Genomic DNA, 10,258 nt, shown 5'->3' with positions numbered 1-10,258 from the left:
TATTTCGCTTCATGGGGCTACACAACAGGGGTAGCCCATCCCCTTTCCCTTAACCCCCCCAACCCCTCCCTGGTGGTAGCGGGATTTGATAATATATTATATATTATAACATATTATATATTATATAAAATATTATATAATATATAATATATTATTAATAATATATAATTAATATGTTATAAAAATACCTATCAAAGTCGAGCTTTGGGCTTTATATAGGGCTTGGGCTCAAAATCTAGGCCCAATGGTCGGGCCGGGTTCAGGCTCGGGCCTAGTAATTTTCTGCTTAAAAAAGGTAAAGCCCGACCCGGCCCGGCCCGGCCCATGAACAGGTCCTACTCAAATCCCAAATACGGGACTGACTTGTAATATCAGTAAAGCAGGAGGTGTTTCAAAATCAAAGGGGTTCGACTTCGGAGCCCACTGGGCTGCGTACTGTCCACTGGGGCTACGCACTCTCCAACCTCTCTTGATCGAGTACAAAAAACTACTCCTAGCCGCTGCTTTCCTATATTGCAGTATCGTACCTCCAATCATTTACATACAATTGCCATAAACCCTAGATCTTGTTAGCCCTCCAACCTCTGGAGCTTCTGTCTCTCTGCAGCAGAAGCTGCATATCTTTTTCGTCCTCTCTATTGCCGAAGTATTCTTCTCCTACTATGAGATGCTAATCAATAAGTAAAAGCTCTTTTAATCCTGATTGATTCCGATTTTCGATTGAATTGGGCTTCTGATAGGTTGGTCGGTTGCGATCTTTAATCAATCGATACAATGGCGGCCGGGCAGGTCGTCATGAATGCTAAATACAAGAAGACCTCGCCCAAAGAACCAGGGATTCCAGGAATACTCAGAATGGTAATGCTTTTGAAGTTTTTAAGATTTTTAATCGAGCGTTTATATGCGTGATTAGCATCAATTTATTGAGATACATGGATTAATATGCTGTTCAAACAATTACAATATCAATTTTTGGTGTCCTCTCAATTAATTTCAATATTTTTTAATAGTTTTAAGTGTTGATTCACTCTCTCTCTCTCTCTATGAGATTGGTTTGGCTGAATTGCTCTCTGTGAATTGTTCCATTTATTCTCTAAGTAAAGGAATTAGCAAAGTACATTGGAAGCCGAAATTCTCAAAATACCATGCTGAGGATATCTGAACGATATTGTTATGGATATTTTCTTGAACAAGGACATTGTAATTCTTATATCCTCTTTATGTTGTCAACACCTTAATTTTTTTTTTCATTATGCAGACTGAGGACAAGTTTGTATTCACTCCTAATGAACCCATGTCATCTGGAAAGCTCAGTGTCAGTTTTGGATCCATTAAAGGTACTTCCTCTTTCTGAAGTTGTTTCCCCTGTTGCAACACCTTGGATTATCCTTGAAAGGTTGTATCATGAAATGCTCATCAATGAAGAAAGTAGCTTGACTGATAGTTCTGTTAATTACCTCAAAGGGAGTTGGAAATGCTTCCCCCTTTTGTTTATGTTACTCAAAGATGAATCATAAATCATGCTGCATATTGTAGTTGACCACTTTAATGCTTGTCTTGATTTCCTGTCAACTCACTATTGTACTTCTCTAAGCATGAATTAATAAGAGTGGGCATTTGAAGAAACTGTTACTGACAACCGATAACAAAGGGACTTGTGGAATCTTGGAAACAAGATAGCTAGCGGCAAAAAGTACCCAATGCAATAGGGCCTCTGATCATTGGGATTTGAGGCACTAGTCACTTGATCAAAAAGCCTGAAGAAAACATACATATTTAGGCAAAAAAAATGAAAACATGTGAATAGATGCTGCACTTTCCTTAACAAAAAACCTTGGACAAAAAACAAGAAAAACCATCTCCTCTAAAAATAGCGAATAGAGGATATGGAGGAGAGGTTCATTTGTGCTGCTCGCTGGAGAAGATTGTTGAAGATAGAAGCAAATAACTTTGTGCTTGAGAGCTACAGAACTAGAAGGAATATAGTTCTGAAGGTCAGGGAAACAATATGGCGATGGTATTGTTAGTAGGTAAGAAGGTGATTGAATGGCTTATGCTGTTTATGGAAGGAGCTCTGCAGTTGGGCAGAAACTCTGTGTTTAAGGATTCAAAGGTAGTGGAGGAAAGAAACTACAACATGGAAAGAAAGGAAAATATTAAAGGCAGGTATATAACTCTGTATGAACATTTTGGTCAAGGAAAGAAACAGGTGGCTTGCTTTCCAGAAGGAAGAAGAGGGGAAGGTTGGAAGGAGATCCTTAGGGCATTGCAGGAGTTTTGAAGCGGGACGAGAAGAAGGCAGTGGAAGATAAAAGCTTAGAAGAAAGGAAGACTAATGAACTGAAGAAAAAGGAAGGTGGTGATAAAATACAGGTTATGACAGGGAAAGGAGGTCTGTTCAGAATTATAGCAAACTGGGAGAGAGGAGGTTGGCAGAAGAAACTAGTTGTTCAGACAAAAAACAGCCACAAGACTGGAAGAAAATGGAAGAAACAATAATTAAGGGATTACAGCTTAAGGGGGCAGTAATCATAACTCCTTTTGAGAAACAGAAGGCGCTGCTTGAATTAGTAGAAGATGTGGCAGAAATAGATGCAAAGGAGTTTGTGGATGAATCTGGCGGATTTACAGTGGCAAGATGGAGCCCATTATCTAATGAAATAAGCTTTGCTATAGAAGATAGTGTCATTGTTTGTATTCTTAGACTCCCCTTCCATCTATGGAAGGAAGAAATCTTTTAGTCAATTGCTTCACTGTGTAGTGCCAAGTTAGATAGCATCCTTGCAATTGATCTAAACTCGGCAGCTATTTGCTTGAGCGGGGTTAGACCTGAGGAAATTCCAAGAAGAATACTAGTTGCAGATGATCAGATGGTGTCTCCAGTCTGGTTGACAACTGCCATTGAAGCTGCAATGTGGAGAGCGGTTAGAAGGAAGACAAAAGGTTTGAAGAAGACTTCTTATGTGGCAGGAGTCAAATGGCGGAAGTGAAGTTAAATGGAAATTATACTGAAATGGCAAAGTAACTTCTTGGAAGAGAAGAAGGTGAGCTTACAAGGGAAGAAATGTATAAGCCAAGGAAAGAAGGGGATGGGACGTGAGGCTGCTCTTATGTTCAGGCGTTGACTGGTGGACCTTGGCATGTGCAGCAGGCCCAAGTTCAAAATTTAAACGAGGGTGTGGGTCATCGGTAGTTCAACCTTGAACTGGACCGAATTAGTTGATTCAAGTAAACTAAACCTATCACATGGCGCTTTAAGTGATCACATTAAATAACTTTGGGCTTGGGTCTACTTCTTTAAAGCCCACAAGGAAAAAACCCTGAACCTGAAGTCAGGCCCATCTATTGGGCCTCAATTGGCCTCAACACATGGCTGTTTTAAAGAGCATGTGACACTTAAGGGAGGCCTGATGATGGACAATAACTTTTTTCCATCATCTTCCTCATTGCTCAAAACAGAGTCCTTTGGAGGCCGAAGTGAGAAATTGAAGCGTCATTCTTTGATGATATGGGTACAGAGTAAAGGGAAGATTGGTGTTTCTCCTGAAAAGCACAACCCAAGATTTAACAGATGTAGCAGCAAAGGAAAGGAGAAAATTCAAGACTTGAGTCAGATTTTGATGATAATGGCAGTGGTTGCGATTTAGATTCTTTTGAATACTCAAGCATGGGAAGTATCGATCAAATTGTGAGGTTTGGTATGAATGAAGCGGAAAGTTTCTACACAGAAGAGCTATTTCTGGAAGAAAAAGAAGAGAATATGCATTTTAAAAATGAAGCAAGGGAAATGGGCAGGCAGTACACTTAGCTGAAGTTGAGCAGGTTACCCTCTCCCCTGACATTGAGAATTTACCTTCAAATTCTCAGCCTATACAGGAACTCAGGAAGCACTGGAAGACAAGTGGAAACCTTGAAGGTTTGCATTGAGGCAATAGAGAAGGGTGTACCAGTAAAGGTTGTTAGAGTAGACAAAGACATTAATGTCCCCATTATCATTTTACAGCAGCCTAGGTGTTAGGCCTGATGTGTTGACTTTCCAATTGTGGGTTCTCTGGACCCCTTGCACACGTTCCACCTTCGTCAAATCTAGGTATGTGTGTTCCTTCAGTTATGATTGTTGATATTTGTGCTTTGCCTGAAACAGGTACACCAGCCACCCAACCCGAAGGATTGAGGGGGGAGGGTGAAGGTGTGACAGTAAATTTAAAAGTGTGGGAGGTAGAAGAAAGGGAGGGGTGAAAGAAGTAGAGAGGATTTGGCATTTAATTAGTGAACTCCTGGAGGGGACCTCAAAGGAAATGAATTAACACCTGAGGAGGGTACTAAAGATTCCTGTATGGAAGGAAAGATGGATAAGAAGGAAAAGGAGAAAGTTAAGGTCAACCCAACTATAGGGACACACAAAGTCAAGGGGCTCTGAAGGTGATTAGAAGGGGAAAATGTACTCCAGGAAGAGTGAAGAAAAATAGAAAAAGAGGAAGAAGAAAAAAGATAGAAGTGTAGAGATTAGTTTCTGATGTAGAGGGCGATATTGAATTTAGTGGGAGGGGAGGTAGAAGGAAACAAACTAAGTAGGGAGTGGAGTAGAGGAAGAGGGTTTCACTAAATGGTGAAAGAATGAAAATAACCAGTTGGAACATAAGAGGATTGGGGAGTGCAAAAAAAAGGAGAGTAATAAAAGATATATTAAAAAGAGAGTCCTGATGTTGTGATGTTGCAAGAGACTAAATTAGCAGAGTTGGATAGAAGATGGATTAGGAGCTTGTGGAAATTGAGGGGTATAAGATGGATTGGGGCTCCATCTTGGGGGGCTTCAAGGGGTATAATGACACTATGGAAGGATGAAGTGCTGGAATCAATATAGGAGCTAATTGGTAGATATACTGTTTCGGTAAAGTTCAAGAATGTGGAGGATGGATTTACTTGGGTATTAACTAATGTTATTGACCAAATAATTATAGAGAGAAGAATGGTATGTGTGAGAAATTGTATGCAATATGGGGTTTGTGGGAAGGTGCTTGATTTTCGAGTGGGGATTTCAATGTGATAAGATTCTCTAATGAAACTTCCAACCCTCAAAAATCAATCACAACTAGTATGAGAAAATTTAATGAATTCATAGATGTGTGAATTGAAGGAGGTTCCCTTGTTGCAAACTAGATTTACTTGTCCAACTTTCAAGAAAATCCTTTGTGTTTGAAGCTGGACGGATTTTTGTTTAACGTAGGTTGGGAGAATCATTGGGACGGTTTTGTGCCTAGAGCATTGCCTAGAGCCACTTTGGATCACCATCCCATTAGATTAGGCTCATTTCTTCTTTTTTTTTTGGTGTGGTCCTACACCCTTCAAATTTGAAAATATGTGGTTGACACTTGACACATCTAGATTTTGTTTGCAAAGTGGAATATTGGTGGAAAGGAATCAAATTCCATAAGGAATTGCAAATGTTGAGTATTGAGTATTCATAAAAAATGCAAAGATTGAGATCTAAAATAAAGGTGTGGAATAGAGAACATTTTGGAAGGCTAGAAGAAAAGGAGATTGCTCTTGATTGAAGAACCAGATGAGGTGGAAATTGAGAGAAACCTTAATGTGGAAGAAAGGGAATTGAAATGGTTAAGAAAGGAACTAGAGGAAGCCCTTACTAGGGAGGAAATCAGCTAGAGAAAAAAGTCAAGACATAGATGGATCAAGGAAGGGGATGGGAATGCAAAATTCTTTTTTGCGATGGATAATGGTAGAAGGCATAAGAGCTTTGTGGTTAGATTGGAGACAAATGGAGAAGTGACCTCTAACTAGGATGAGATAGCTAAAATCTTTGTGGATCATTTCAAATCCTTTTTAGAAGACCCTTGGATGAAAGAACGAGGTGAGAAGGATTAGAGTGGCCATTACTAAAAGAGGAAGCAACAAGGTGGCTAAAAAGGGATTTTGAGGAAGAGAAAATAAAAAGGGCATTTTTTTCTACGGGTAGATCTAAAGCACCGGGTCTGGATGGTTTTGCAATGGCTTTCTATCAGGATTGTTGGGGAGTGCTGAAAGATGAATTATTTGAAGCCTTTAAGGAATTCTTGAACACATACCATAAGCCATGGAGTTAACACAACTTTCTTGGTTTTAATTCCAAAAAAACTTGATGCCAGCCAACCTAAGGATTTTTGACCCATTAGTTTGGTGACCAATATCTAGAAAATAATTGCTATGGTCCTATGATTAGAAAAAATCATGAGGAGTTTCCTTTGGGAGCCGGGAGAGTCAAGAAAAGACCACTTAGTCAATGGGAGATTGTGTGCAAAATTAAGGCTTTTTGCTAAGAAGTTTGTGTCAGCCGATTCCCCCTAAAATTAAGGCTTTTTGCTAAGAAGTAGTCTATGGGAAAGTTTAACACTCTGGGTTACTTGTAACAGAAGTGACCTTTTTTGTGTATTTCCCCAAATTGGTGCACTCTTTATAAATCTGATGGTGAATCTTGTTACCACTTACTAATTTCTTGTTCCTTCATTGCAGATATTTGGGATTGGTTTTTCTCTTTGTCTAGGTGTAGGTGTAAATGTGCTAATGGAAATTAAGATGCTGTTTGATTCATCAACTTTTGCTTGGCCAAAAAGAAGGGCAAGGCGTGGAGATGCAATAGAGCAGCAGTGATTTGAACCTTATGGGAAGAAAATAATGCTAGAATTTTCCAAGAGAAGGGGAGAAGTAAACAACAAATTATAGATTGTATAATGACCAGAGTTATACATTGTCTACGGACTTTGGATTTGTTTAGACAGTTCTCCTTTGATGATATTTGGAGGAGCTAGTATTCAGTGGCTTCTAGTTCAGTGCAAAAGGTTATAATAAGGTCGGTTTGGGTACCTCCATTTGAAGGTTTTCTGAAACTAAATTTTGATGGGAGCAGTTGAGGCAACGCAGATCCTTCTGGAATTGGAGGGGCCACAAGAGATAAGGAAGGGAATATTATAACATTATTCAGGACCTGTGGGGAATGAAGACTCATTGAAGCTGAATTGTATGCAGTTTTAAGAGGTGCTCTATGGCAAAAGAGATGAGGTTGGAGAACTTGATAGAAGGATATTCCAAGGTGGTGGTGGGCTGGCTAAAAGATCCGGATTCAGTGATATCATGTTATAGAGATGAAATGAAGAAATTCAAAGGGCTAACACAACGTATGAACTTGGTTATACAATGTGTGGGGAGGGAAGCTAATAGTTTGGCTGATTCTTTAGCTAAGCAAGTGGTAATGAGGGATCAGTTGTTTTATAACACACTTGTAAATTTCATGCTGTTTTTTCTTTAAGAGTGAGACTGCACCTTGCGTCCCTTTGGGATGCTTGTAACTGTTGCTTTTCCTTTTTGATTTCAATGCAATCTTTTACTTACAAAAAAATGATGCTGCATTTACATGGAAAAGGAGAAGAGTGCCATGAACACAATTATTTTTTTTTCCTTTTTTGGGCATGTGGAGGAAAATCAATTGGCAGATGATCTTGCCTAGTTTGGGTTGGGAAAGGCTTTTGTGTAAGCAGTTTTCAATGCTGATACAGCTTTTGTTTTTGAACAAAACCATGTACTGCTAAGAAGTAGTCTATGGGAAAGTTAACATTCGTCCCAAAGCAGCACAACACTTTATATGGTTAATGAACAAAGCCATGTACTGCAAAGGAAGAATAAGATATATAACCAACATTTAGCTTTCAAAATCACTAAGGATGAAGGTTGAGGACCGCCAGTCCAGTTTCTCTCAACAGGTGGCAAGTGATTGGGTCCTCCGATAGAAACTAGCGATACTTTACCCCAGCCTGAAGCCACTCCTTTTTATATGTTTCCTAGCCTGTAGACATTTCTTTGTATTTATGTCTGTATGTGTGTATTTTTTCTTTTGTTACTTGAAATGCAGTTGTGTTGGACTTTGATTGGTGAATATCCATTAAACAAGGAGGTGCTTATGTGTGTGTCTGTGTGTGCACATTTATGATTTTGTTACTTGACATTACACTTGTGTTGGGGTTGGACTTTGTGTGTTGGTGAATATCCATTAAGCAAGGGAATGCTTACCAATATAAGGTGTCACTATGTCAGTTACTTTAAGTCAACATATCCCATCAGTTAAATAAATACATGCATGTATTGTATGCATATATTTTGTGCTGCATTGTAATATATACCGTATTTCCTCCCTCTTCAAACTTTCTACAACTTGTTTCTCCTTTTTCCTTGTATGTTTTGGGCCCATTTGGGATGTTTTAACTTTGGTTCAGCTCCTTTGAAGAAGCTAATGGAAGAAGCTTGTCTGGAGAGCCATGTAAATGGTTGTAGATGACCAAAACTGGCTCTTTGGATTTTTTACCAAACATTGCTTATAGGCTTTCTGGGTGGGCCCTACCTTGCAAAGCCAAAGTCCATAGCTTGAAAGCCCTCCTGGAAAGGGCACTTTATCCCAACTCTTCAATCACTTTCTTAAAACAAGTGAAGAACATATCCACAATCTAACAATCAAGCAAAAATATAATGGGCAGAGAATTTATGCACACAATTCTACGCACGGATAATATGACAAGCTAATCCTCAACAGGCTGTTACAACCAGCATAAAGTTCAATGAATTCATTAATAACTATGAGCTGAAGGAACTCCCTTTGTGTCAAGCCCACTATACTTGGTCCAATTTTCAGGAAATACTAACCTGCTCAAAGTTAGATAGGTTCCTTTTTAATGAGAGTTGGGAAAACAATTGGAGGGATTTGATAGCTAGAGCCCTACCCAAAGTTACTTTGACCATTGTCCCATTGAGTTAGGACATGAGCCTTTTAGTCGATGACCCCGACATTTTAGGTTTGAGAACATGTGGTTGATACACCCGGACTTTGTAAAGAAGATTGAGGAATGGTGGAGGGTTGAAATTAGGGGGGTAAACTGGAAAGGGGTAAGATTTTCACAAAAATAAAAAAAAATTGAGGTCAAAATTGAAGGAATGGAATAGGGACCATTTTGGGAGAATAGAAGAATTAAAATCTTATTTGATGATCCAAATAAAGGAATTGGATATGAAGAAGGAATCACTAAGAATCATGAATACTCAGGAAAGAGAATTGAGATGGAAGTTGAAGATGGATCTAGAAGAGGTCCTCCAACGGGAAGAAATCTCTTGGAGGCAGAAATCAAGATGTAAGTGGATCAAGGAAGGGGATGAAAATACCAAATTCTTTCATGAGTTAGCCAATGGAAGGAGAAGGAAAAATCTGGTGACTAAATTAGAAGTGGATGGGTCAGTTTATGAGGCTTAAGAGGTGCCACTTGTTTTGCTGATCACCTTAAATCCATCCATTCTAAGGAGGCTCCTAGCTACTAGAGTGGATTTGGAAGGAATGAATTGGTAGAGACTTTCTGAAGAAAGCGAAGGTTGGCTGGAAAGGAATATTGAGGAGGAAATTAGGAAAGCTGTATTCTCAATGGACAAATTTAAAGCACCAGGGCCAGATGGATTTACTATGGCTTTCTTTGAAGATTGTTGGAATATAATCAAAGAAGATTTGCTTGAGGTTTTCAAAGAATTTGAGGATAATTCAGTTATAAGTTGCGAAGTCAATTCTACTTTTCTAGCCCTAATTCCAAAGAAGAAAGAAGCCAAATAGCCAAAGGATTTTAGACCTATTAGTTTGGTGACTAGTGTGTATAAAATTTTGGCTAAGGTCCTATCTTTGAGGATTACAATTACAAGGGTTCTTCCATCCCTCATTAGTCAAAGGAGCCTTTGTTGAGGGGAGACTAATAATTGATTAGATTTTAATAGCAAATGAATGGGTGGGGGAGATGAAGAGATAAGAGAATCAAGGTTTTATTTGTAAACTAGACCTTGAAAAGGTCTATGATCTAGTGGATTGGAGCTTTCTGTTAAAGGTACTAAGGAAGTGTGGGTTTGGGGATAGATGGTGCAAATGAATAAATGGTTGCCTTACCTCTTGTCATTACTCCATCTTAGTCAATGGGGTTGTTAATGACTTTTTCCTAGCTTATAGGGCCTAAGACAAGGGGATCCTTTGTCTTTGTTCTTATTCACACTAGTTGTCGATGCTTTTAGTAGACTCATATTAGAAGTGGACAAGAATGGGTCAATAAGAGGATGGAGAGTGGGTAGAGATAGAGTTCCGGTTACTCATCTTTAGTTTGTAGATGACATTATAATCTTTTCTGAGAATTATGATTTGATGAAGGTGAGAAAATTGAAGGATTTAATAATCCTCTTTGAAAGAGCCTCA

General features: G+C 39.0%; 1 protein-coding gene across 4 annotated transcripts in view; it reads left to right on the top strand.

The window, feature by feature from the left end:
* Positions 1-400: 400 nt before the first annotated feature.
* LOC104589524 (general transcription and DNA repair factor IIH subunit TFB1-1-like) overlaps positions 401-10,258 on the top strand; it is a 53,503-nt gene continuing 43,645 nt past the window's right edge. For 2 of the 4 annotated variants that reach the window (XM_019196359.2, XM_088897593.1), the window contains exons 1-2: positions 423-858; positions 1,259-1,337. Coding sequence is in view for 2 of the 4 variants with exons in the window: in XM_088897594.1 (XP_088753720.1) it covers positions 775-858; positions 1,259-1,337 (163 nt within the window). In the remaining 2 variants the exon portion in view is untranslated. Of the gene's footprint in view, positions 859-1,258; positions 1,338-10,258 lie in introns of all 4 variants that reach the window. The other 2 variants (XM_088897594.1, XM_088897595.1) reach the window with 2 other exon arrangements.

The sequence above is a fragment of the Nelumbo nucifera genome, chromosome 2 (assembly GCF_055504915.1).
Source record: "Nelumbo nucifera cultivar China Antique chromosome 2, China Antique-T2T, whole genome shotgun sequence".
Lineage (NCBI taxonomy): Eukaryota > Viridiplantae > Streptophyta > Magnoliopsida > Proteales > Nelumbonaceae > Nelumbo > Nelumbo nucifera.
This window is presented reverse-complemented; position numbering and strand designations above follow the sequence as displayed.